This window comes from Thermobia domestica, chromosome 2 (genome assembly GCF_964235325.1).
Source record: "Thermobia domestica chromosome 2, izTheDome1.hap1.1, whole genome shotgun sequence".
NCBI lineage: Eukaryota > Metazoa > Arthropoda > Insecta > Zygentoma > Lepismatidae > Thermobia > Thermobia domestica.
In genome coordinates, this window is record NC_137455.1 from 161,808,215 (window position 1) to 161,832,554 (window position 24,340).

General features: G+C 35.3%; 1 protein-coding gene across 2 annotated transcripts in view; it reads left to right on the plus strand.

Moving 5' to 3' along the window:
* The window catches only part of LOC145679764 (uncharacterized), a 247,523-nt gene that overhangs the window by 148,845 nt on the left and 74,338 nt on the right, over positions 1–24,340 (plus strand). For both annotated transcript variants that reach the window (XM_081750316.1, XM_081750318.1), the window contains one exon: positions 10,547–10,632. In XM_081750316.1, coding sequence (XP_081606442.1) covers positions 10,547–10,632 — 86 coding nt within the window. The remainder of the gene's footprint in view (positions 1–10,546; positions 10,633–24,340) is intronic.

Here is a 24,340-nt window from a genome sequence, read left to right on the forward strand (position 1 = left end):
CTGCATTAGTATTCAAATAGTTTGATTGATGTTGAAATAATTGACAAAACCACCCAGAAGCGTTCAATTTTAATTATTTTTCCTCCGTCCAAGTGTGCAACACATGAGAACTGAGAAGTCCAATTCAAGTGTAAAATTATAAATCTTACAGAGTAAGAATTGGTTCTCCTACTTTAGCATTCTGTTGCATGAATCCTTAGTGTACAGAATGAGGTTTAGAGAATCTTGTTGCCAAATGTGCGATTCTCTAGTAAATCCTACAGTTTATGATGGATTAGACCCCCAACCACAGGCTCTGTTCCTTGGAAACCCGTGGATGTGTGGCACCACTAGACCTTATTTCTTTCCTTCCCCTTCAATTTCCTGAAATTACATTCCTGTCAAGAGGGCTCGAAATCGTTCGCTGGGGGTCCCAAAATATGAACAGCCGCCACGAAACAAAACAGGCAAATAATATCATTAATCAATTATCATCTCAAGAGACTTCTATCTTAGAGCATTTGGGAAGGGCCACGGCTACTCTTCAGAGTCTCGTAATCAGGAGTTAGGTAACTTCATACCTAATAAATATGACGTTATGGCAGTTCTGCCTTCTGGGATTCAATTTTTTAAGATAGGCCATTAAGTTTCGCCTGTCAAAATGAAGTTCTGTTGTTACTGGTGTACTTCTTTTTAGAAAGAATCGTCGCCAGACATTCGATACAACAAATTATAAGGGTCATGTGATCGTGACCGTACCCAGGGGGGCCCTATCATATATATCTGCTACAATAGAATTAGTTCTACTTCAGTGGTAGTATGTGAAAATTATTATTATTATTATTGATTCAAGGGGCCCAGGCGGGAATTCCCGCCTTCCCTCCCGGGTCAGTCCGCCCCTGGCAGCGAGGACTACATTTGGCCGCACTCCTTCGATTCGTCGGAAAGAATCCTGAAAGGACCAACACGAACTATCGCCAGTCATGTGCATGCGGTTATAATTGTTATACATTATTTTTTGCAGACGAATAATTTCTAAAGTGAGCTCCGGGGGTCAAGAGTAACCCTTGCCTCTACATCATGAATTTTTTTTGGATGAGTGCGTATAATTGTATGAATTTCGATGGCAACCTTCGCCGATCATTAGAAAGTGAGCAAGGGAGAATTATGGAATAAAGTAAACAGATGTGCGTAATTTTATTATAAAATTACATGACGAATGCATTTTATACGATCCCAAACGGTTATCGTCGAATATACATGATTAAAGGAGCAGTGTGGTTGGCCAAATTAAAAAAGCTCAACGATTTATCTCTCCACATGCGATGTTTCCTTCATCGTCTCCGTGATAAGGTCGAAAGAACACAGGGCTAGTAATCATAAGGTGACTGGTTTGCACCCACCCTCGGATATTCTTGTGTTTTTAAAGCTCACCTTAATATAAAGATATCACACATATAGGCGATTTAACATATTTTAGGGAAGTAATTTTGGGGTTCGTTGGAGTTTTGTCGCGTCTCTGCCGCTGGTGGAACGCAGGTAGTATAATTTTCAAAACGAAAGTGCGACCACAACGGATCGTCGCTGTTGGAAGCAAATTTTTCGTGAGATGTAGCTAGTTGCCCATCACTGTTCCATCGACGTTTTTAGCATGAGATACTTAAGTTTCAGGTTCTTTACATTATAAATTTTCTTTTTGTGCATTTCACAAAAACAAAACTTCCATACATATACCGAAACAACAAGAAAATATGTATAAAAATGCATTTGAGTATGCGGGTACGTCTCCACGGGCGAACGGTTAGAAATTTTGATTTGCTCAATATCGAGTAGACTGGATAAAATGTTGAACTCGACAATCAGCAACGTATATTAATGGCTCGTGAAAGAATATAATTATAAAGAAATACCCGAAAGAGATCTATTTAAACTGTAGTTTCACATAACATTAGCCTCGATGGTCAAGCAGGGCGTTAAACTTCCTCATATCTAAATGCTCCAACAACATCCATTAATACTACTTCCATCACTCATTTTCAACAATTTATTTTGACAATTTAGATTTGAATTCTCTTGACTATTGTTTCTAAATAATACTTTCTATTTTATTATAACCGAAAAAAGTTTTACAACATTGAAATCGTAAAAGTGTGGAATTTGCTGAACACACTTTGCACCAAGTTTCCCCCCTTATTTAACAGCGATTCCTTAGAGTAGTGAGATAAGCCTTGGTTTCACATCAAGGAGGTCCTGAGATCGATTTCTGCTGAGCATTTAAAGGAATTTATTGTCATAAGTAATATTGATACTTCCGATGTAAGATAATATTCAACTTCTCTCGGTTTTAGTGTTGAGACGACTTTCTTCAGTGCATTCGCAATACAAAAGTGAACTACGAAACACGATTCCAAGATGATGTCAGCCGTATCGATCTTGATTCGTACTCTGGGAACGTATCGTGTTTAGCGAACAGTTGATGAGTACATAAGGCATATCGTAGTATTAGTCAAAAATATGGAAAACAAAGGTTATGGTTTCCCAGTAATTGCTTATAAGTTTCTACTACTTCTTATAGTACAACTACTGCTAGAAATATTAATGTTTTAAGCAATTCACTTTTCAGATACGTTCCATATCAACAAAAAGAATTGAAATTCAATCAACAATTTAATAAAGTATAAAATATGTAGTCAAGTCTCGACTTTCCAATAATAATAATGATAATAATAATAATAAAGGAATAACAGAATTACAATACCAATTACATAAACAATACCTTTCAACAGAAAAAGTATTTGCCACGACGGGATTCGAACCCGGGTCTCAGCCATATAAGTTTCATGCTTTACCAATCTGCTACAAATACCTAATACAAAGAAAATAAACTAGTAATTACTGAGGACAAAAATAGAACTTTCTATCTCTAGACGTGTTGATACAATTCAAAGAATGAGAAAATAATATCTGTTATCTTTTCTTCGGAAATTAGAAGATAAGGTGAGGAAGAATAGTAATGTAAATCGGGACCATCGTTAAAGACGATGAGATATCCTCAACTTGAAGAACGTTTCATGATATTTTCCTATTGCGAAGGTCTATATAACTTTTTTGAGAAAATCTCGAATAAGTCATCATGGCACTCACATAAGGGACGTCTATTTACACAATCATTAGTGTCATATGTAGTCTTCCATGAAACGATTTTAACTAGTTAACAGTTTGAATGGAAGCTGAAGTGACACAGTACGTAAGTTTTTAGCACATTGAACTTCTATTCGGATGACGCGGGTTCAAATCCTCGCCACCTTTAAAGTTTTTCAAATGTTTCAATTTCAATTTCAATACATACTCAGTGTGACAAGCAATATCTTCTCTCCAGAAAGGAAAATATGTTGGAATGAGGAGAATTGGAGAAGTAGTGTGAATTGAAACAATGAACTTATTTCCAGCAGTTATTCTAGATTTGATATTTTCTTCTGCTTTGGAGCATATTCTGATTCATGCGTAGTCGCTTTTTATATTTTTTTATTTCTTTGAAGGGGGCGAGGTGGTTCAGTGGTAGAGCGTTCACCTCCGGTGCATGGGGTCCTTGGGTCGATCCCAGCTCGCGCCGCGTGGACTTTTTGGTGGACAAACACCGTGCTCGTGGGTTTTGAGCTCGGTGGGTTCTCCCGTTTTCTCCCACTTTCTTCATTCCACCATTTCACTCATTTCTCAGTATCACTGTCTCCTTTAGCCTAACCGGCATAACCGTGGGACGTAAAACTTAAGGATTTTTTATTTCTTTGAATATACAGTATATAATGAAGTAATCCATTACATACACAGCAATATTGAGATTAGAGATGCAAAGGCTCGAAAAAAAATAGTTTTTTCTGCTTTGCTTTTTTGCTTGGGAAATTTTGGGCTTTTTTCAAAATTCTGCTTTAAATTGATAAAGCAGACATTGTTTCGCTTCTTTACAACACAAAAAGTCATTTAATTAGTGGTTGATACTGATAATAATATAAAACCTCGAAAATAAACCATGAATTTCGAAAAGATATTTCAAACAATTTAGTTCAACATATTTACATTATGAATTTCAAAGGATTAACCAATGTACACAATAAGAAGTTTTTAACCTCCTATATACAAAAGTAAGCAGGGTTGGCAAGAACCATGGTTGTTTTTGAAAATGCCAAAAAAACCTGTTTTTTGGGGGAAGTTTAAACCAGGTTTTTTGGGTTTAAACCAGGTTTTTTGATTTAGATATTTTGATTTACATATTCACAGAAATAAGTTTGTTTCGCCTTGGTGTTATTATGCAACAACGGGGTTATGCTGGAAGAGGTCCCATAAGCTTAAAGAAGTTCGGCCAGTAAATTTCTTAAATTGAGAAACTCCCGCCCTAGCCATCGGGAAAATCCCGTCATTACTTTAAATGCAAAACAATAGCGGGAAAATCCTATTATTGCTTTGCATGTAAAATTTAAAGGTCAACGTATCATAATCAGTACGCTAAAACTGAGGTATTAAATTACAAATTTAGTATGTAGATATCATTGAAAGTCCAACCCAAGCTAACGTTGGAAGCTACGTAGGCAATCGATACATTTTGCCAATTTCTATCAATATATTTAAGCAACGTTGGCTTCTTTATAAAACAACAGGCATTCAGGCATGCAGAAATATGCAATTTGGTTTCGTTTCGTATGTTTAGGCTTAACATCCTTACGTAATAACGAGGTTATCGAGGAGAAGACTTTCACTTAAAGTTACATCCGAACCGCTACTTGGTTTACGCATGAAAGAAGGGTTGTGGTTCGACAGAGAATTGAACATGGGACACCTTGATTAAAAGGTGAAAAGGAAATAAAACTAATGCAGATGGTTTGATATGTGGAAACGTCACCATGAAGTTCACACGATTCGCATTTTTCGTTCTTTTTATTTTTTTGGTTTAAACCAGCCAACCCTAAAAGTAAACACTTCTTTAAAAAAATACACAAATAACTACCGGTAGCAAAATTGTATGTAGTATTTTTACTTCAAAATATTTCATATCCTCTTTTTAAAACAAAATAAAATTAATATAAAACAAGAGAAATACTTAGATTTATATGATACACTTAAAGGCTGCACATCTAGAGTGTTTGGTTCTGTATATTCTTGAAATTCTACAGTTAAGTTTTATATAACTGCCATCACGGTTTACCCAATCCTCAAGTTTTCTGAATTTTTAACAAGAGGGATTCAACATATCATTACGGAACTCCCCCCCCCCCCCAAAAAAAAAGACTACGGAATATATTTAAGTTAACCTAAATACAACTGCACAACAAACATGACTGAGTGGTTAGCTTTTGCGCTTCTATCGGGAAGTCCTGGATTCAACCCAGCTTTCGACCATTCTAACAAAGCTTTTCTTCATTACATCTGTGAATGTAGAAATAGTGCGTGTACTGTGAGTTGGCCGACTTCCTTTCTTATTGTTTTTAAATCGTTATTATTACTAATTGTCAGCAGTGACGGTTTTAGGGGGGCGGTCTCTCGGACTCAAGCCTGTTCCCCAAAGTTACGTAATGTCTAAAACAAACGAACTTTAAGCTCCCGTCAAATACAAATTACCAATGTTTAGAAAAACTAAACATTAGTAAGAAAAACCCCTCCCAAAATACTTTTCTAAATCCGCCACTGAATCTCAGTATAAAATGATCTTCAAGGTTGTATCCGGAAGATTATTGCTAAACATATAAACGAAACGAAATATTAGTTATGCCTGTACTCATAAACTTCAAGCACCTCCCAAATAAAATTAGGACTTTTAAGAAAATGAAACAATCAGAGAAACCCCTCCCAAAGTACTTTTCTAAATCCGCTACTGATTATTTGTATAAATTTGTATTCAATTTTCTATCCGATAATTATTGCTAAATCATTGCATAGCTACACTATAACAGAAATGAGGAAGTAAGGTTTGACGGATATATTGAAAAACGTACGCTTTGACGGATATATTGAAAAACGTACGCTTTGACGGATATATAGAAAAACGTATGTTTAACTTTTGCGCTAGAAGCTAGAGTACTAAGCTCTTAGAAATGAAACACGGATGACAAACTAGAATGATCTAGAGAAGAAAAAAATGTCGATAACTCAGAAGTTAAAATAAAGTTAAATAGCCTCTAAAATTGCCCTCAAATACTACATTCTTCATGTTAGCTTTAATTCGTAAAACATGTGCTCCATTCATCTTGATGGTGAATTTCAGAGCGAAATATGGCATATCGGTCATAGAATTCTTATCTAACTATAGACTATACTATAAGAAAGCTATTTATATAGAAGAATCATGAAAATGAAAAAAGCCAAAATTTCCAAAATTCTCGTTTTTTCTAAAAAAAAAAAAAAAAGAGGCCGGCTTTTTATGTGAAAAAAAAAACATCGGTTCAAAAAAGCCGGCTTTTTTGCATCTCTAATTGAGATTAATATATGGTGTTCATTGGACAACACGCTCTGAACCATAGATATTCATCTCAGAGTGGAGAAATGTTTCATGCGTCATCTACTCACAACTTTACTTGCATAAAGACCTGACTCAGTGCGACCAACTGCTGTCAGTGCCGAGAAAAGTTTCGTGTAATTTGGATTGCATCTGTCCAGGACTTTTACAAACTCCAAATGACCTGGACCCCATATAATGGAATTAGAACACTAAGGGGAAGGAAATACTTTTGCTAGTGGCTGTACTAAGGTAAATTTGGAGGAACAGCTTTATATTAACAAGAAATTTAGGAATGATGAAAGAGATTTATCAAAATATTTCGATCTTGGCCAAATAATTATTTTTTGGACCAGGAACCACAAAATTTTTGAACGCCCCCTAAATCAAGTTTTTGTATCTTTTTCAAAATAGGCACATCATGCTAAGTTTCTTTCTCAGTTTCGACCATGTCTATGATAATGTCTGTTCACTCTAGAATGGAAAATTGTTTACAAACAACAAATATAGTGCGAGCGTCAAAACCTTGGTTCTCAAACCTACATGGTTAATTCATCGTCGCCAGGCACATGAAGCGGCCAAGCGAATGTACCTACTTCTGCATCGTCATGAACCAATTACTATTACTACAGAAGTTGCTACTTTGGAGATGACTGACACATTAGAGTTAATGGAAAATCAAGTTAGTTATTATGTAATACAATCTTACATATAATGTCCACTCAATTTTGTGCAAGTGTTCTTGTTCGAAAGTGTGCGCAAACTTTGCACGCCTGGCAACATTGGTAAGTTGCAGTTTGTGTTTTAAAGAATAAACAGAAAGAGCAAAGACCGTTAGGTTCACTGGACAGCGTTATTTTCATGATATGGCGACAGAAACGTATTGTACTGATTGTAAACAGGAGCTGGGAATTTCGATGCTAGTGTGGGTGGAAACATTCTAGCCATATATTGCCTGTTGGTGAATGTTTGCAATGTTGCAAACTGCCAAGTCTAGAATTTCATACTAGTTGAACGAGCTTTGAGACGGAGGATTATGATGCAATAATTATAATGCAATAACCATAGACTTAAAGTACTAGGAAATAAAGCATGCTGCTGTAAGAAGAATACAATACACACTGAATTACGTGTTCAAGTTACAGTACATTATAAAGCGAATTTTAAAATGTAAACATTTTTAAGCAGTACAGAGTTGCCCTCTCTGTTTGGGTGCGGTCACCAGATTCTGTCCGACACAAAAAGGCATTAAAATTGGTAGATCGAGCGTGGGCTTGAACCTGGCTCCGACTGGTCTTCCTTATTAAGGTTTTCCTCAGTCCCATTAGTTGAATGCCTAGATGGTAGCTTGTGTAAGGCTCCAGAATTGGCGGGAGATATATTCCGCCAGAATATTATGTTGCCAACACTTTCACAAATATTTTGATGGTGGGTTCCGATGTCGTTTTTTCGTTTTATGACTGTTTAAATTCGTTATGAGTAAACGTAGAAGTGTTTCTTTCATTCTCTTTCTTTTTTCTCATCTTGCTCATCCTCGCTCTCTTTTCCCCACCTTCTTAAAATCCGAATAATATCCTCCTGTAAGACTGCGTTTTTCTCCACGGCGCGAGGTTTAAAGAGACCAACCTGATATATTTAACTATTAGCAGAACTGCACCAATAAATTCACATTAGACAAGAAGTAAACTGTTTATTTCGAAATTTACGCAAGTTGCAAATATCAAACCCTACTAGTGCTAAAGTTGATGAGTTAGTGCCACTGCTACCATTGCGGTAAGGGGAAAGAAGGGGAAAGACTGCTAAGATTCGCTAGCCAGGTTTTGTGTCAAAACATAACGTCAAGATGTTGTAAACGGACAATACTACATACTTCCCTGGAATCCTGCAATAGCTTCCTTCATTCTTAGGAACTGCGTGGTCCTACCACCCTATTTTTAGAATAGTTGTTAGACAAGAGATATTTTAGAGTACAAGTTGGCCCTACCGTTTATAATCGCTGCCTTAAAGAAAATAGTGTGCAGAAGTTTATGTTTGTAGTGATCTCGTTTGCTGTGGCGGTGAATAATGTAATGTGTTATACGACGCGCATGTCAAAAACGACTGATATTTACGCAGGTTTGGCAACGCTAATGAAGTTGGTGATGCGAAGGCGTATGCCCTGGTGTTATGTGCCTGCAAGGGAGATGGCGCCGTTCGAATGAAGTTGTGTACGTGCGTGTAGCAGCAAGGTGAAATGACTGCCGTAATACAAAATTCCGCCAAGTGTGAAGTGAGATCTATCATACGATTTCTGAATGTCAAAGGACAGAATAGAGCTGACATCCATCAGGAACTGTGTGCAATTTACGGACTGACGGTAATGAATGAAGGGAAGGTCAGGCATAGGTGCAGTGTGTTTCGGGAAGGGTGTTCAAATGTTCATGACGGTGAGCTAGTGGAAAGCATAGTGTTCAGACAAATGATCTGGTGGAACGTGGAAGTGCGTTCGAATTAACGGTTCATAATAACTGAATTCGCCGAAGTTTCGAGAAGTGTATGCGAAAACAATACATCGAATTGTGACTGACAAACTGAGCGAAATGGGTACCATTTTTTCAAAGAGCAAAGAATGACAGTTCCACATGATTTTTTGGCCTACTGGGAAAGTTGAAGATTACCTCTTTTCTAATATAGTGATAGAGGATGAATTCTGGATATCGTACACCAGTGGAGAGTCGAAGTAGCAGTCAATGCAATGTCGGCACTCTGGTTCTCCTAAAGCAAAGAAATTCAAATGAACACCATCAGTCCACAAAATCATGGAACCGTGTTTTGGGACCAAAAGGATGTGATTCTTGTGGAATTCTTGGAAACAAGACGAACAATTACATCAGATATGTATTGCCAAGCACTAAATAATCAATGACGTGCCATCTAAAATCGGTGAAGTGGAATGCTACGCTATGAAATTCTGCTGATCTATGACAACAGCCACCCACAGAGCTGCTCGTACTGGTGAGACAATATTTTTAAGATTTTTATGTGAACTATTGTCATCTCCCTTACAGGCCTGACCTTACCTCAGCAATTTATTTTTCTTCACTTAAAAAAGTGGCTTGTGACGAAGCATTTTAAAGACAGTGTAGTGTTAAAGACGTCGTTCTGAACTGGCTGCACTCAGGCGGCAATTTTTTACACTTGGTATACGGAAGCTTGTACTAATCTACCAGAAATGTCTGGAGCTTCATGGTGACTCCGGCGATGTACTTGTATATCAATCACAATAAATTTCTTCTCACATTATCTTATTTTATTATTTATTTTTTTTGACATGCGCCTCATATTACTACTCATGTCCATGGTCTTCTTTAAGTAGATGAGCTTATTGTGTTCCCATGACCTTCGTACATATACCCTACAACCCCTTCTTACTCTGAGTCATTTATTTACCTGGGGAACTCAAACTAGGTTCACTTTTTCTGTCTCTAAAACTAAATGTCTTAATTTTTGTCGGTTACGTATGTTTCTAATCCTAACCTTCATTTCAATGAAACTCTCTTATCGTATGTTGATGGTTTCTTACCACCAAACTTACTTTGTTTCAGCATCTACGTAATTTGAAATATACTTGCCTCATAGCGCTAAACGTCTTGAGAGCTCTTTCTTATAGTTCCTGGGGTGCGAATCGTACAGTATTCTTACATCTTTACCGTACTCGCATCTCGTAATACAATTCATTTAATTGGCAATTTAGTGGGGCACATTTCGTGATTATTATTTATAATTTTACATAGTGATTATAATATTCTTAGTTATATTTTTCTATGCATATAATATAAATTTACAAATTTATTGATACCTCTTGTGTCAAACTGAAAACGTAAGATGTACTACGCATAATTTTCGTTGTTTAGGCAACGTTTGATACTTCAAGCTGCCATGTGGACTTATTTTTGTTAGTAGTCATACATTGTTATGCGAACAATTCCGCTTGAATTATTGTGTTCCATCTTTAACAGCATTAAAATCAATTTATTTTTATTAAAGAAATAAGTCACATCGTTATTCCAGCATTACTATATAGGTTGTGATTATTTTTTTCAGTTTTAACACCCGTTGCAGGCATGGGGATCGCTGCTTCTTGCATCAACTCGATCGCTTCTGGTGTGCTGGTAGTAGGAATTATCAAGGTAATGTTACTTCGTAATAATACTGTATACAGTTATTAAAATAATAGTGAAACCAGTTTACTACTTCAGTTCCAGTGAAAAGTGGCCAACTTGCAATAAGTAGTACAAGTCTTATGGAGAAAATTTAAGCTTCACAAAAATGGGACAAAGTTATTAGGTTTAAATGCAATTCGTTACATCTTGAATATTACTTGCCCATTGATAAAGTCCAAATTTGTTTTGAAGACGGCATTTATTGAGAAAAAATATACTCAGTGTGCTCGCAAAAAAGATGTCATAATGACATGGATAGGCCTATATATGTATATCAAGTGCATAGTTCCTGAAAGAGATTAATTTTTCATTCAAAATAATTGTACACTTCTCCAAAATATAAATGCGCGTCTGAATTTTTCCAAGTCCCTTAAAATTGTGAGTTTAGCAACAACGCACTTTGGGTTATGCTAGGAGAAGTCATTAGAAAATAAAAGTGTTGAAGTCTTTTCAACACACTTTGTTTTTTGCTGTGTGAAATATTCATATTCTTTTCCATTACTTAACGTAATGTTAATTTCAGAGCAAACTAGTACCCTGGCAAATGCAGAAAATGCACATGCTTTTTAACTCAAAGAAAATAGGAAAATATTCTCTCGCTTTCAATAAAACTGGAGGGTGGCTTTGCATTATGTTTCAATGGCCGTGCGTGTTTAGTTCTTATCTTTTGAACAAGGTTCGAATCCCACTGGCTGCTTTTTTATTTTATTTTATTGAACTTTTTCGCTCTTCTTAGTTTAGTTTCTGATCCATTTCCTTCATTCTTTTTTCAGAAGTCAGAAGAAAGTCGCTAACTAATTGCCGTTTATATCCCACGATTTCTCAAATACCAAGGAGATGAATAATCTGAACAGTTTTAAGGGTGCATAGATGCTACTAAATTATAACTAAAATAGACTACAGTTTATTTTCTTCCCCTTGTACGTATTGACGAGGCGATATTAAGGATTTCACCCTGATAAAAATGTCAGAAAATCGACCAATTCCTGTTTTAACGGTCGTCACTATAGAGCAAAAGCGGTTATAGGTAGCAATAAGTTGTTTTCTACAGTCATTGAAACGTCCCAAGAATATATTCCGTCTTCACTCTAATCTCCCTACCAGAGATAAGAGTGGGTTAATGGGTCGTGGGTCAAGATTTGAGTGGGTCAGATCATAGGTCAACAGGACGTAACCCACTTCGACTCACCACCCATCGTAATCCACTTTGACCCACCGATCCACTCTGCTTGGTGCATTGTAGACAGTATCTTCTGAATACTGGTGAATTTGTCTACGTTTTACTTTCAAGGCCTCCATTTTCTTCCGTTTTCATTTGTTTCTATTTATAATATATCTAAGTGAAAGAAGAACTTCATGCACTCTTGGATATTGATATTTGTAGTTGTAATAATAGCAATTTGACTTAGTACTTGGCTTTCGATACAGTCGAATTTTACTTTTGTTTTACGTTGACCTACTTAATTTGAGACTTTCAAGTTTCATTTTATTTTACACTGAAAAGTATCTGTAATTCAACAATGAACTAATTATATATGATAATTAAATTGAATTAATCGTAATATGACCTATGGCAAACACTTTATCATTTTATATCGTAAAGGTCAGATCCACCGGTATTGTAACAGAGCGGTGCTTGAGCGATTGACCGTAAAACTTGGAACTCCGACAAGTGATAACTTCACAGTCTTTTTAAATTACAAGTGTAAACTCTTTAGTCAGCGGAGAGGATGACATGGATCATGAGTCAGAGTTGGTGACGATGGGTTTTGGTGGCTGGTGGGTCATGGGTTAAGTTTTGAATGACCCACACCATCTCTGCTCCCTACTGTAACCAGAGGTAGTAGAAATCGACTACCACTTCCGGTTTCAGTAATAATTGAGAAATATCACGCCGTATAAACCACTTCTTCACGTGGTGGACACTGGTCATTATATACTTATAGATCAAAGAAATAAGTATATGTTTTTCCGTCAAACCCGGTACAACCATACATTATAAAATAATAGCTATACGCGTATATCACGAAGGAGTGAATTGTGATGGCATATATACCTCTCTCTCTCTCTATATATATATATATATATAATGACTGAGCGTAAATCGGTGAATTCATCCTCCCGGGGGAAAATATTCAATTCACACATTGATTCTCCGTAATTTTTAAGTGCTCGGAGTTATGCCAAACAGTTGAACCTGGCCAGTAAGTTCTTCATCTTTCTCCCGTTCTTTTTCACGTTTCGGTCCCACAGAGCCACAGTCATTGCTGGTACCCTGGAGTCTCAAATACTCATGTGAAATTTTTTTAGGTAAGGTGATGGCCAGTGCTTTATAGAATTCTGTGAGCATTCTTATGATCCTCTAGAAGCAGACGGTGATAGGTGACTGGCGTACAAGAACTATTAAGATGTTTAAGTGAAAAAAAAAGTGAAATCACCGTGGAAAGCTGTCTAAAATTGTTCTCATGCACAAAAACATCATAAAGTTTATATTTGTAAGTGTAATAACAAAGTGCATAGAAATAAACCGTTGTCACCAAATTTAGGGCCCTCAAATTTTTTTTACTGTTCCCTACCTAATAATAATAATAATAATAATAATAATAATAATAATAATAATAATAATAATAATAACAATAATAATAATAATAATAATAATAATAATAATAATAATAATAATAATAATTTAATTGGACTTGATTTTGATTTGATATTGAGTTTAGTCCCCCTTTCAGCAGTGAGGCTATTAGACCTGAACCTACAGCTTAATCTGGGCTCCGAACCACTAGCTTCCGGCAGGAATCGAACCCTGGTCTCCTGCTCTAAAGACGCATATAATAATAATAATAATAATAATAATAATAATATGAATGGAAATTAAATCTTTAAGTTTTATGTCCCATAGTTGTGCCGATTAGGCTAAAGGAGACGGTGATGATGAGTAATGAATGAAATGGTGGAATGAAGAAAGTGGGAGGAAACGGGAAACCCCGAGAAAACTCACGCACACGGTGTTTGTCCACCACAAAGTTAACTTGGCGGGGGATGGGATCGAACCCTGGACCCCAAACACCAGAGATGAACGCTCTACCACTGAGCCACCGCGGCCCCATAATATGAATGTAATTCTAGTAGTGATGGAGTTACTAGGTTTAATACTGATTTCCTAACTCCTAGAGCACCGGACTTATTTTCAAGTTTACGAAAATCTAATAAATCGATCTAAGTGATTTGCAGTAATAAGGAATTACATCGCGATATATAGAAAGTTTTATGACTGTGAAACTTCTTATTTTTGGATAGGTTAGAAGTAACACATACATTATGAAACTGTATGGCAAGAGTAATATCTATCTGAAAAGTTATCTATCTATTAAAATGCTACAATACCAATTAAGAACGACCGAGCTCCAACCTATAAGAGATTGCCTCCCGTATAATGCTGTAGCACCCCATTGCGAACAATAATGATATTGATATATGTTGTAGCGCGATCAATTCTGCGTACGTTAATACCAAATGTAAGTACGATGACCATCTGGATCATACCTAAAAATCGGTTTGAATTAACATGGCGGTCTATGGGAGGAGCGAAGAAAGTAGTTTTTTTTTTTTTTTTTTTTTTTTACGATATTAGGTACGTGAACATCGGGAATGTTTAACAAAAAACTAAAAATAAGAAACTATGGACAAAGAGCTTTCTGAAAATGTATACCTTATTATCTGGAGAAAATCACGTGACATGAAAATCGGTAGCCGAAAAAATGTATATGTACAATTTTTTTAAAATATATTTTCATATTTTTTATAGTTGCATGACTTTTTTTTGGAGTTTTTTAATTTTATTTCTTTTTTTGGATTTTCGTATTTTGTTTTTTTGATTTTCGTAGTTTATTACTTTTGTGTGGATTGTTTTATTTTTTTTTTTTCGTTTTTTGGTTTGTTTTTCTTTATCTGCACTATTTTGCACTATCTTTATCTGCACCATACCACTGCCAGGTTCGTATGGTGGCATTGCACTTCCGTCGAAGTGCCTATTTAGAAAGTCTGAAGGAGCGTGTATCGTTTCGTCAGTGTGTCTATAGTACCCGAGATACCATATTACTGCCATTACATGTGCGCAGCAACCTGGAGTTCTTGCACCGTTGTTGCACGCACTACCATGAGCAAAATAAATGACGCGTCTCTTTATTTTGAAATTTTTTGAAAATATCTCTGTTTTCTTTATATGTTCGAAATTTCGGAAAGTTTCCCCAGCAAGACAGGTTAATAACAAACCCGTTTTTAATATTTGTGTTAGATATTAGCTTAAAATAAATAAATTAGAAACAAAAAACATTAAATCGACAGAAATCTCGAGAATTACCAACTCTGCTAAAGTGGGAAATTTTCAAGAACGCGAGGGAATTCTGCAGTTCAACACGAAGCAGCGACATCTATGTCACTGAGAGAAATGTGGATAAAATCTACAAACGAAACTTTTAACGAAATATTTCTAATATGTCCTATTTCGTGCATTATCTGCAAACTCCAAATATATGAATATATGCTAAGTATTAACGTAAAGATAGAGCAAAAAGTGGAAATTGTCTATGGAAAAGGACGAATTGGTAGCGCGACCGTAATGAAAAATCGTTTTTACCGTAGAACAGGTTCAGTTCACATAAGGGAACAAATAGCTCAGTTAGTTAAAGCAACTAGTCTGTATGCCGAAGGTAGCGCGTTCGAATCCAGATGGAAATGACGTTGTAATTTTTATTATTATGGTTATTTAATTTATTTTTTTATGTGGGAAAGAATCAAATTGTAACTTATGTGTAAAATTCATGACGATTCCAAAAAAAGAAAAAAAATTCGTTGTCGCACTTGCATTAGCATCCCTAATTTTGTTTGCAAAAAGTTTAGTAATTATTTCCCCTGTGCTCACTGCTCACTATACGTAATGCTCGCTGGCGCGTTGTTTCCCAGTAAATGTTAATCCTAATTTGGAGAATTTTATAAAGTTTCGCAATATTTCTCACTAGATAGTCTTCTATCTACTTGTTTGGATATTTTGATAACAGATTTCCCTATTAAATGTTTAATTTTCCCTAGATGTTTAATTACGGAAAAGTTTTACAATGTATTTGTATTAAATTGAAATTGTTTTGAATTTACCACATGAGATAAGTAGCTCGAAGGAGGAAAACTCAAGTAATTGATATTCTACGTAAAAGCTACCTATTGTAGAATGATGATACTTCTTGCCATCAGCATATAATCTTCACGTTAAAGAGTCAGACAGAAAAAAATTCTGGTTTTTCCTCCCTATGACCACCCATCTTAAACCTCTACATTCCATTGTTCGTCTCACAAAATTTCAGTGCTCCAAAAACATTCACATAATAATAATAATAATAATAATAATAATAATAATAATAATAATAATAATAATAATAATAATAATAATAATAATAATCCTGAATATGCCATCCTTACATAATGTAAGGATATCTTAGTTTCTTAGTTTAAATCTTAGATATCTTAGTCTAAAGTGCTTTCTTTAGTAATTATTTGAACAACCATGTAGGAGGGGGTACGGCGTTTTATTTTGCCCCTCTCATTTCAGTACCCTTCCAACAGAAAGTAATTTCTCATAAGCAGGGTAGACAAAATGAATAAGAAATATATTTACAGCATCCTCTCCCCTTTCATGATTGGAATATCACGTAGCATTGTTTTATTCTACCAAAGATGGCCCTGTGCGGTTAGGGGTAGGTAACTAAAGAAATACCTAATATATAGCGCCCCTTGATTGTAATATTACCGCTTCTTTATTTGTACGAGGGAGCCCCAACAAGGTGATAAAAAGAATAGGAAAAATGTCTATTGAATCCAGTGGCGGATCCAGCACAAACTTCTGGGAGGGGGGTAGTGAAAGATTCTTTTGATGATGTGAAGCTGTCACAAATTACCACTTAACTAAACTAAACATAATAGTGGGGTGAACTGGAACCCAGTCAGTTTAAATTGATGTAAAAGTTTAATTTTTGGCTTCATATTAAAGTTTTGGTTTCAAATGAAAATTTCAGTCCCAGTGGTCAAGGATCAAATCTCGTGGGACTCTTCAGTGTAGGCTATTACGGGCCCCTTATGAGAAAAGGCAAAAATATTAAAATGTTTCTAACGTTCGAATTTTTCGTCTATTTTAAATAATTGTTGGGCTTCGTATTAAAGTGTTGGTTCCAAATGGCAATTTCAGTCCGATGGAGAATGATCAAATCCTGGAGTCGGGGGGGCTCATCAGTATAGTGTGCTACGGCTCCATTATGGGAAAAGGCAAAAATATGAAAATGCTTATAACTTTCGAATTTTTCGTCTATTTTAAAGAAATTATTGCCTTTATATTAAAGTCTTGACTTCAAATGACAATTTCAGTCCTTGTGGACAATTATCAAATCTCGGAGGGCTCTTTGGTGTAGGGGTTTCGGCTTCTTTATGGGACAAGATTCACGTAATTGATATTGCAAAATTGTTTTGTATACATTAGTGTAAACTTGCACCATTTGGTTAATTTTACCTCTTATATTTTGCAGATTTCAAATTCCAAGCATAGTTACTTCTCAAGGCTAAAAGGCACTTACTAGTTTTATTAAAAGGAAATGTCTTTTATGAAAAGTTGTCATGGAGTAGACGAACGAACAGGCACCCAAACATTGGTTGAGTCGGACGGTTGAAACTCGTTAAGCTCACTTCAATTATTATTATTATTATTATATTATTATTATTATTATTAATAATAATAATAATAATAATAATAATAATAATAATAATAATAATAATAATAATAATAATAATAATAATAATAGAGCATTCATGGGGTCCGTGGCTCGACTCCACTTCGCGCCAAGTGAAATTTGAGGTAGACAAATACCGTGTGCATGGGTATGGGTTTTCTTGGAATTTTCCATTTTCCTCCCACTTTCTTCATTTCATCATTTCATTCATCATCATTCTCCCTTAGCGTAGGTGCATAATCGTGCAACGTTAAACTAGATATTCCATTTAATTTTAATTTCAATAATAATAATAAACAATTAATTCAACTGAAAGAACTGTAATTTATGTTGACGGCAATTATCATAAATATGCAACCATTATAAAAACAATGCTTTGAGTAGAAACATAATCCTTCCCAAGTGTTAACGAATGCGCACGAGATAAGACATGTCTCGAGAAAGAGACGAGACACGCTTTGTGACATCCAAAAGAAGACTTAACAAATGTTTTGGACACGAGATAGCTTTTAAAATGTCTCGTCTTGTCTGGAATGTCTCGAAAACAAAAGTCTAAGTTTTAAAATTATTTTTAAAGATCTATTCTCTCAAAAGTAGCTCTCTGCCTTAAAATTAATAACGGCATTTGTGATTTTTTTTAAAAAATAAACAATGTCTAAAGTTAATAGTTAACTTTTCGAAAAGAAGCTTCATTAAGGGTGAACCTGAAAGATGTCCACAAACTTCGGGAGATGATTCGTGACATCAAAAGGAGACAAATAGCCCTCTTGCAGTTTTCGAGTTCAGCTCGTTGTCGAGATACAGGGTTGCCAACTGGTCGTGTTTGAGAAACTCACTGGAAATAAATTCAACTCCAAGAATAAGCTACTACAGGTCAATTGACTTATACCATGCTGCAAGGTTAAATATTTGTTTATGAAGTGTGTACAAAATTTGCCAGTGTCCTTTCTGAGAACATCGTCGAGAAAAAGTCACCTCCAAGAATAAACTACCCCTCGTAAATTTTTCTAAGAGAAATATCTGATACTGCAATATAGGGTTGTTAATTAAATATTGATTAATGAAAAATAAACAAAATTGTTAAAACCATTTTGGAGAAAATAGCTTTTTTCGATTTTCGGCTGTTAGTAAACCACACTTATTTTAGGCGGTAGGAAAAAATGGGAAAATCTGCTGTAGGAATACTATGTAAACCCTAAGTTTAAAATTTAGTGTAGATACGTTGAACGGTATGGCCTCTAGGCGAGTGCACAGAAAAGTGTACCGAACGGACGGACCGGAAGGACGGGTATCGAAAAATCACATTTCCGGTATGTAGACGCCATGAAGTATGTAAATCCGTTGAAATCTGAATTTGATATTATTTTCACAATCACCATATTTTCTTCTCTCTTTTGTCGCTCGAAAAAGAAAAGCCTGAGTTTACCACAAAAAGCTAGGGTGTTTACCAACAAATATTCAATTACAGGGCCACCGCACTAAACTTTTTCAATTCAATTTCTTAACTGTGTTAGGCCGCAGTTGTTACTGAAGTGTGTATTTGGATAATACGAAAAAAAAATATCGTATTATTCAAATACATCGAATGTCAGATTATCGAATAAAAAACTTCGATTGAAGAAAATCCACACTACAAAACTAACTCACACTTTGAGCACATTTTCATTAGACATATAATAGAGCAATTAATGCAATAATTGTTTATGAAATATGAAAAAAATCAAATGAGTCATTTTCGAGAAAGTCGTTCAAAAAGAACACGTCAGAAGTAACCTACCTCTTGTGAATTGTTTCAAACAATGAGTTAAGATATACTTTTGCTTATTAATGAAATATTTATTTGCGAAATTTGAACAAAATCGCCTTTCGTTCGAGAAAATTGTTGCGAAAAACCTTGACCCCCAAAATAATCTATCCGTCGTAATTGTTTTTCATAGAAATGACTTATACTAAAATATAGGGTTATTAATGAAATATTTATTTATGAATTATCAATAAAATTGTCCATGTAAGTTTTGAGAAAATCGTGAGGGAAAAATAACTCCCCGAATAAACTATCTCTTGAGGATTCTTTCAGGGTAAGCGAGTTATTCCATATTATTAGGTTTTTAATGAAATATTTATTTCTGAGTACGAACAAAATTGCTTGATTCATTTTAGAGAAAACCACGAAGGAAAAACACCCCCAAGAGTAAACTACCCCTCGTATATTTTTTTTTTAGGACAAACGAGTTTTGCCATATTGTTCGGTTATTAACGAAATATGTATTTTTGAAATACGAATAAACTCTTTTGAGTCATTTTTGAGAAAATCACCCAGACAACACACTCCACCAAGAATAAACTACCCCTCGCATTTTTTTAGGAAAAACGAGTTATTTATGCCATATTGTTAAGTTATTAATGAAATATTTATTTATGAAATATGAACGAAAACACTTGAGTCCATTTTGAGAAAATCACTGAGAAAAAACTGACCCCTAAATATAAACTACCCCTTGTAGATTTTTCTCAGATAAATGCCTTATACCACAAAATAGGGTTGCTAATTAAATATTGATTTATAAAAGAAGAAAGAAAACAAGATCGTTAGAGCCAGTTATTAGAAAATATATTTTTTCTATTTTAATCGTACAGGAAACTACCCTTGTTATGGGAGTAGGATGGAAATAAAAGAAACTATAGGAAATACTATGAAAATCTTAAACTAAAATTTGGTGCAGATAAGTTGAACGGTTGGCCTCTAGGCGAGTGCACAGAAAAGTGTAGCGAACGGACGGACGAACAGATGGACATGTATCAAAAAATAACTTTTTCGGTATTAGGGGCTATAATACATGTAAATTCGTTGAAATCTCAAATTTGATTTTTTTTTCGATTACCATACTTTCTTCTCTCATTTGCCACTTCAAAGTAAAAGGAACTCAGAACTACAGATAAGAGACACCTACTTTTACACATAGACATTTATTGATTTAAAACTGTTTTAGTTTGTCATTTCACTTCCAATTGAAAGGTTTTACTATGACTAACGGCATACCAATGACGAGACGGAAGTTTTGAGGAAGTAAGTAAATGCATTCAGAAGTCTAGACTACATTACGCCTATCAGCGTGTTTTTACTTCTGCAATTGTTGACAGTTGTAATTTCGTCCAAACGCTACATGAAATAATTCTTGGTTGACGTCATTGTGTTACTATTTTAGTATTGTTTTCATCAGACTTGGTTGAAGTTTTGTCTTAACGGTTATACATTTTTCCTTTCTTATTTCATCGTTACACATAAGAATAAAATGTTCTGGTGAGTGGATAAATTCGAACCTACGAACATTGAGTTTTCATTCTTCCAACACATTACCAATGGACCAAGCTTTGTCTTCACGTTAACGCACGGTTACAGGGTTTATTACGATTTAAATAAAATGGCTGGCTGTTAGAGTTTTCTGCCCAAATATTTCGATAAAAAATTTTCATTGCTTCGTAGATACGTAGAGCAATGTTTAGATACACATTTTAGGATAGTGCATTTTAGTGTATATAATAATTTCATGCCAGATAAAAGCTAGATAAGTTTTGATAAAATGTTTCATATGTAGTTCTCAATAATAGGCTTGCTGTTCGGGGTAAAGTTTCAAGGTTCAGCATTGACTAGCAGTTTTTGCTATTAATATCCCTTCTAACAATATTGGCAGTGGACAAAAGTTAGCCCGTGTTAAAGCTTTTTGCTCCTAATTTAATTATTTTACTTTATTATTTAACGAATATATTGAAAATTGTCAGCAGGCACGTATACAGTAATTTATTTCGGAAGGGGCCCGACTTCAATATTAGGATAAATTATAATAAAATTTTAAAAGATAATCCCAAAAATTAGGCTAAATTTACAGAAAAGTTGGGATTTCAGAGGGGGTCCGGACCCCCTGTACCCACCCCTAAATGCGTCCTTGTTTGTCAGTAACGTTTCCTCATTTTGAAACCCTCAAAAACTTCGGATATATAAAGGGAAAAGAGTTATTTTCGATAAAATATCACTTCAAGGAGACGCGACAGTTTTATTGCACATGGTGGTATCCAACGTTCACAAGGGCAAGAATTCCTTCCCTTTTATTCTTTTGCTATTGTGCTTTATCGAAAGGTTAGGTTTGTAAAATATTACTCTTACAAACAAGCATGACCGGCAGATAGGAATACTGAACAGAATTCCACAGAAATGCATGCTGAACTTACGTTTATAGCTACTCTTTGGTGATTTGGCCTCAAGGTCAATCGAGTGGTAGGTAATTCAGTTCCGTCTCTGTTCTTGAGCCATGTTCGTATTACTTCGAACAGTTTTGCTAATGAATAGCATGCCTCGTAATATAACAGACTTCTTTCGCGTAAGAAATCGAAACTCAGTTGGTCACAGCAACTTTTGTTACCTAACCATAACGGCCTAGGGTCGTCTTCAGTAGAATAAAAAATGTTACGTGATATTCCATTCACGAAGGAGAAAAGGTTACTTTAAATATATTTCTTATTCATTTTGTCTACTCTGCTTGTCAGAAATTATATACTTTCTGTTGGGACGGTGCTGAAAAGAGAGAGAGGGGGGGAATAAAACTTCGTGCCCCCTCATACATTTTAAATTTTGTTACATGGTTGCTCAAATTATTACTAAAGAAAGCACCTTAAACCAAGATATCTAAAGTTACATTATGTAAGGGTGGCATATTCAGGAATAATAATAATAATAATAATAATAATAATAATAATAATAATAATAATAATAATAATAATAATAATAATAATAATAACAAATGTCTTTGGAGAGCCGAAATTATGTGACACGAATCATTACATGTAGAGCTTTAAGATGAGTGGTCATAGGAGAGGAAAAAACAGGGTTTTTCTCTGTCTGACCAACGTAAAGATTATGTGCTAAAGTTAAGAAGCATAATAATTCTACAATAGGTTGCGTTTACGTAGAATATCAGTCACTTCAGTTCTCCTCCTTCGGGCTACTTACCTCATGTGGTAAATTCAAAACAATTTCAATTTAAGACAAATACATGTAAAACTTTTCTGTAATTAAATATATATAGGGGAAATTAAACATTTAATAGGGAAATCTGTTATCAAAGTGTCCAAAAAAGTAGATAGAAGACTATCAAGCGAGAAACATTGTGAAACTTTATAAAATTCTTCAAATTAGAATTAACATTTACTGGAAAACATTCGTTATGCACCAGTGAGCATGTAGTGAGTAGTGAGCACAGGGGAAATTATTACGAAACTGTTTGCAAACAAAAATTAGAGACACTAATGCAAGTGCGAGAACGGCATTTTTTTTTTTGGTATCGTCATGAGTTTTACACATATGTTACAATTTGATTTTTTCCCACATAAAAAATAAATAAAATAACCACAGTAATAAAAATTACAACGGCACCTCCATGGGGTTCGAACCCGACACCTTCGGCATACAGACTAGTTGCTTTAACTAACTGAGCTACTTGTTTTCTTATGTGAACTGACCCTGTTCTACGGTAAAGACGATTTTTCATTACGATTGTGCTAAGAATTCGTCTTTTTCCATAGGTAATTTCCACTATTTGCTCTATCTATACGTTAATACTTAGCATAGATTCATATATTTGGAGTTCGCTGATAATGCACGTAATAAGACACATTAGAAATATTTCGTTAAAAGTTTCGTTTGTAGATCTAATACACGTCTCTCTCAATGACATAGATGTCGCTGCTTCGTGTTGAACTGCAGAATTCCCTCGCGTTCTTGAAAATTTCCCACTTTAGCAGAGTTGGTAATTCTCGAGATTTCTGTCGATTTAATGTTTTTTGCTTCTAATTTATTTATTTTAAGCTAATATCTAACACAAATATTAAAAACGGGTTTGTTATTAACCTGTCCTGCTGGGGAAACCTTCCGAAATTTCGAACATATAAAGAAAATGGAGATATTTTCAAAAAACTTCAGAATAAAGAGACGCGTCATTTATTTTGCTCATGGTAGTACAGTAGTGTGCTTTGATGGCTTTGTGTCCATCTAAATGCAAGTCACACAGAATGTACAGCATGTACTACTTACTGCTCGAATGACGCGATTGCATTTTGCCTCTTACAAGCACTGGAATTGCTGGCATATGTTCGGCGTAGTCAGGATGATGATTATCTTTTACTATCGAGAACTGATATTCTGCATTGAACACATGGTCGAAGTAGTATGACTTGGCTAGACTTTTGATGTATGTCGAGCCTAGTTCGTTCATGTCTCGTTCACTCAACTCTGGGAATTCTGGTATTTCATCAGCTGTCATCTTTTGGAACGCTGCTCTCACTTTGTTCATCGGCTGAACTAACGGAGCTAGCCAGTTGCGTTCATTGATCAAGCTGAGTAGCTTCTGATCCGCCTGAGCTTCGTTTTTTCTGTATCTTCTCTTACCGTATGCGTTGTGCATGGTGGCTACAACTGTCGTGTCTCTAAGTAGACTTCGTATCATTCTACTCCTTGACTGTTTAGCCAAGTACTTATATTTTTTAAGGTCTTGATTCGTGTTTTCGATTACCCAACGGACAGCTGTGCATTCTCTTGATTTATTTGCCTGAATGTCATCCAACTGTTTATTTCCTTGGTGAGATACGGGTATTTTAACTACAAATCCCTTTTCTTCAAGCTCATTTGCTACACGGGAGAATCCTCGGTCTAGTCCGAATTTTCTAGTACGGACTGTATGTATCCGTTCGGAGCACTATTGGCCTTATACAGATTCGCTTTTTATGTCCAGAGTATGACATTCTTTGATATCGAAAATTGAGGCTCTTATTCAAGTACAAGTACGTACCATCCCACACCGTTATTATCGATTCATCGTTAGTTCCGTACAATGTATTTGCGAAGATTG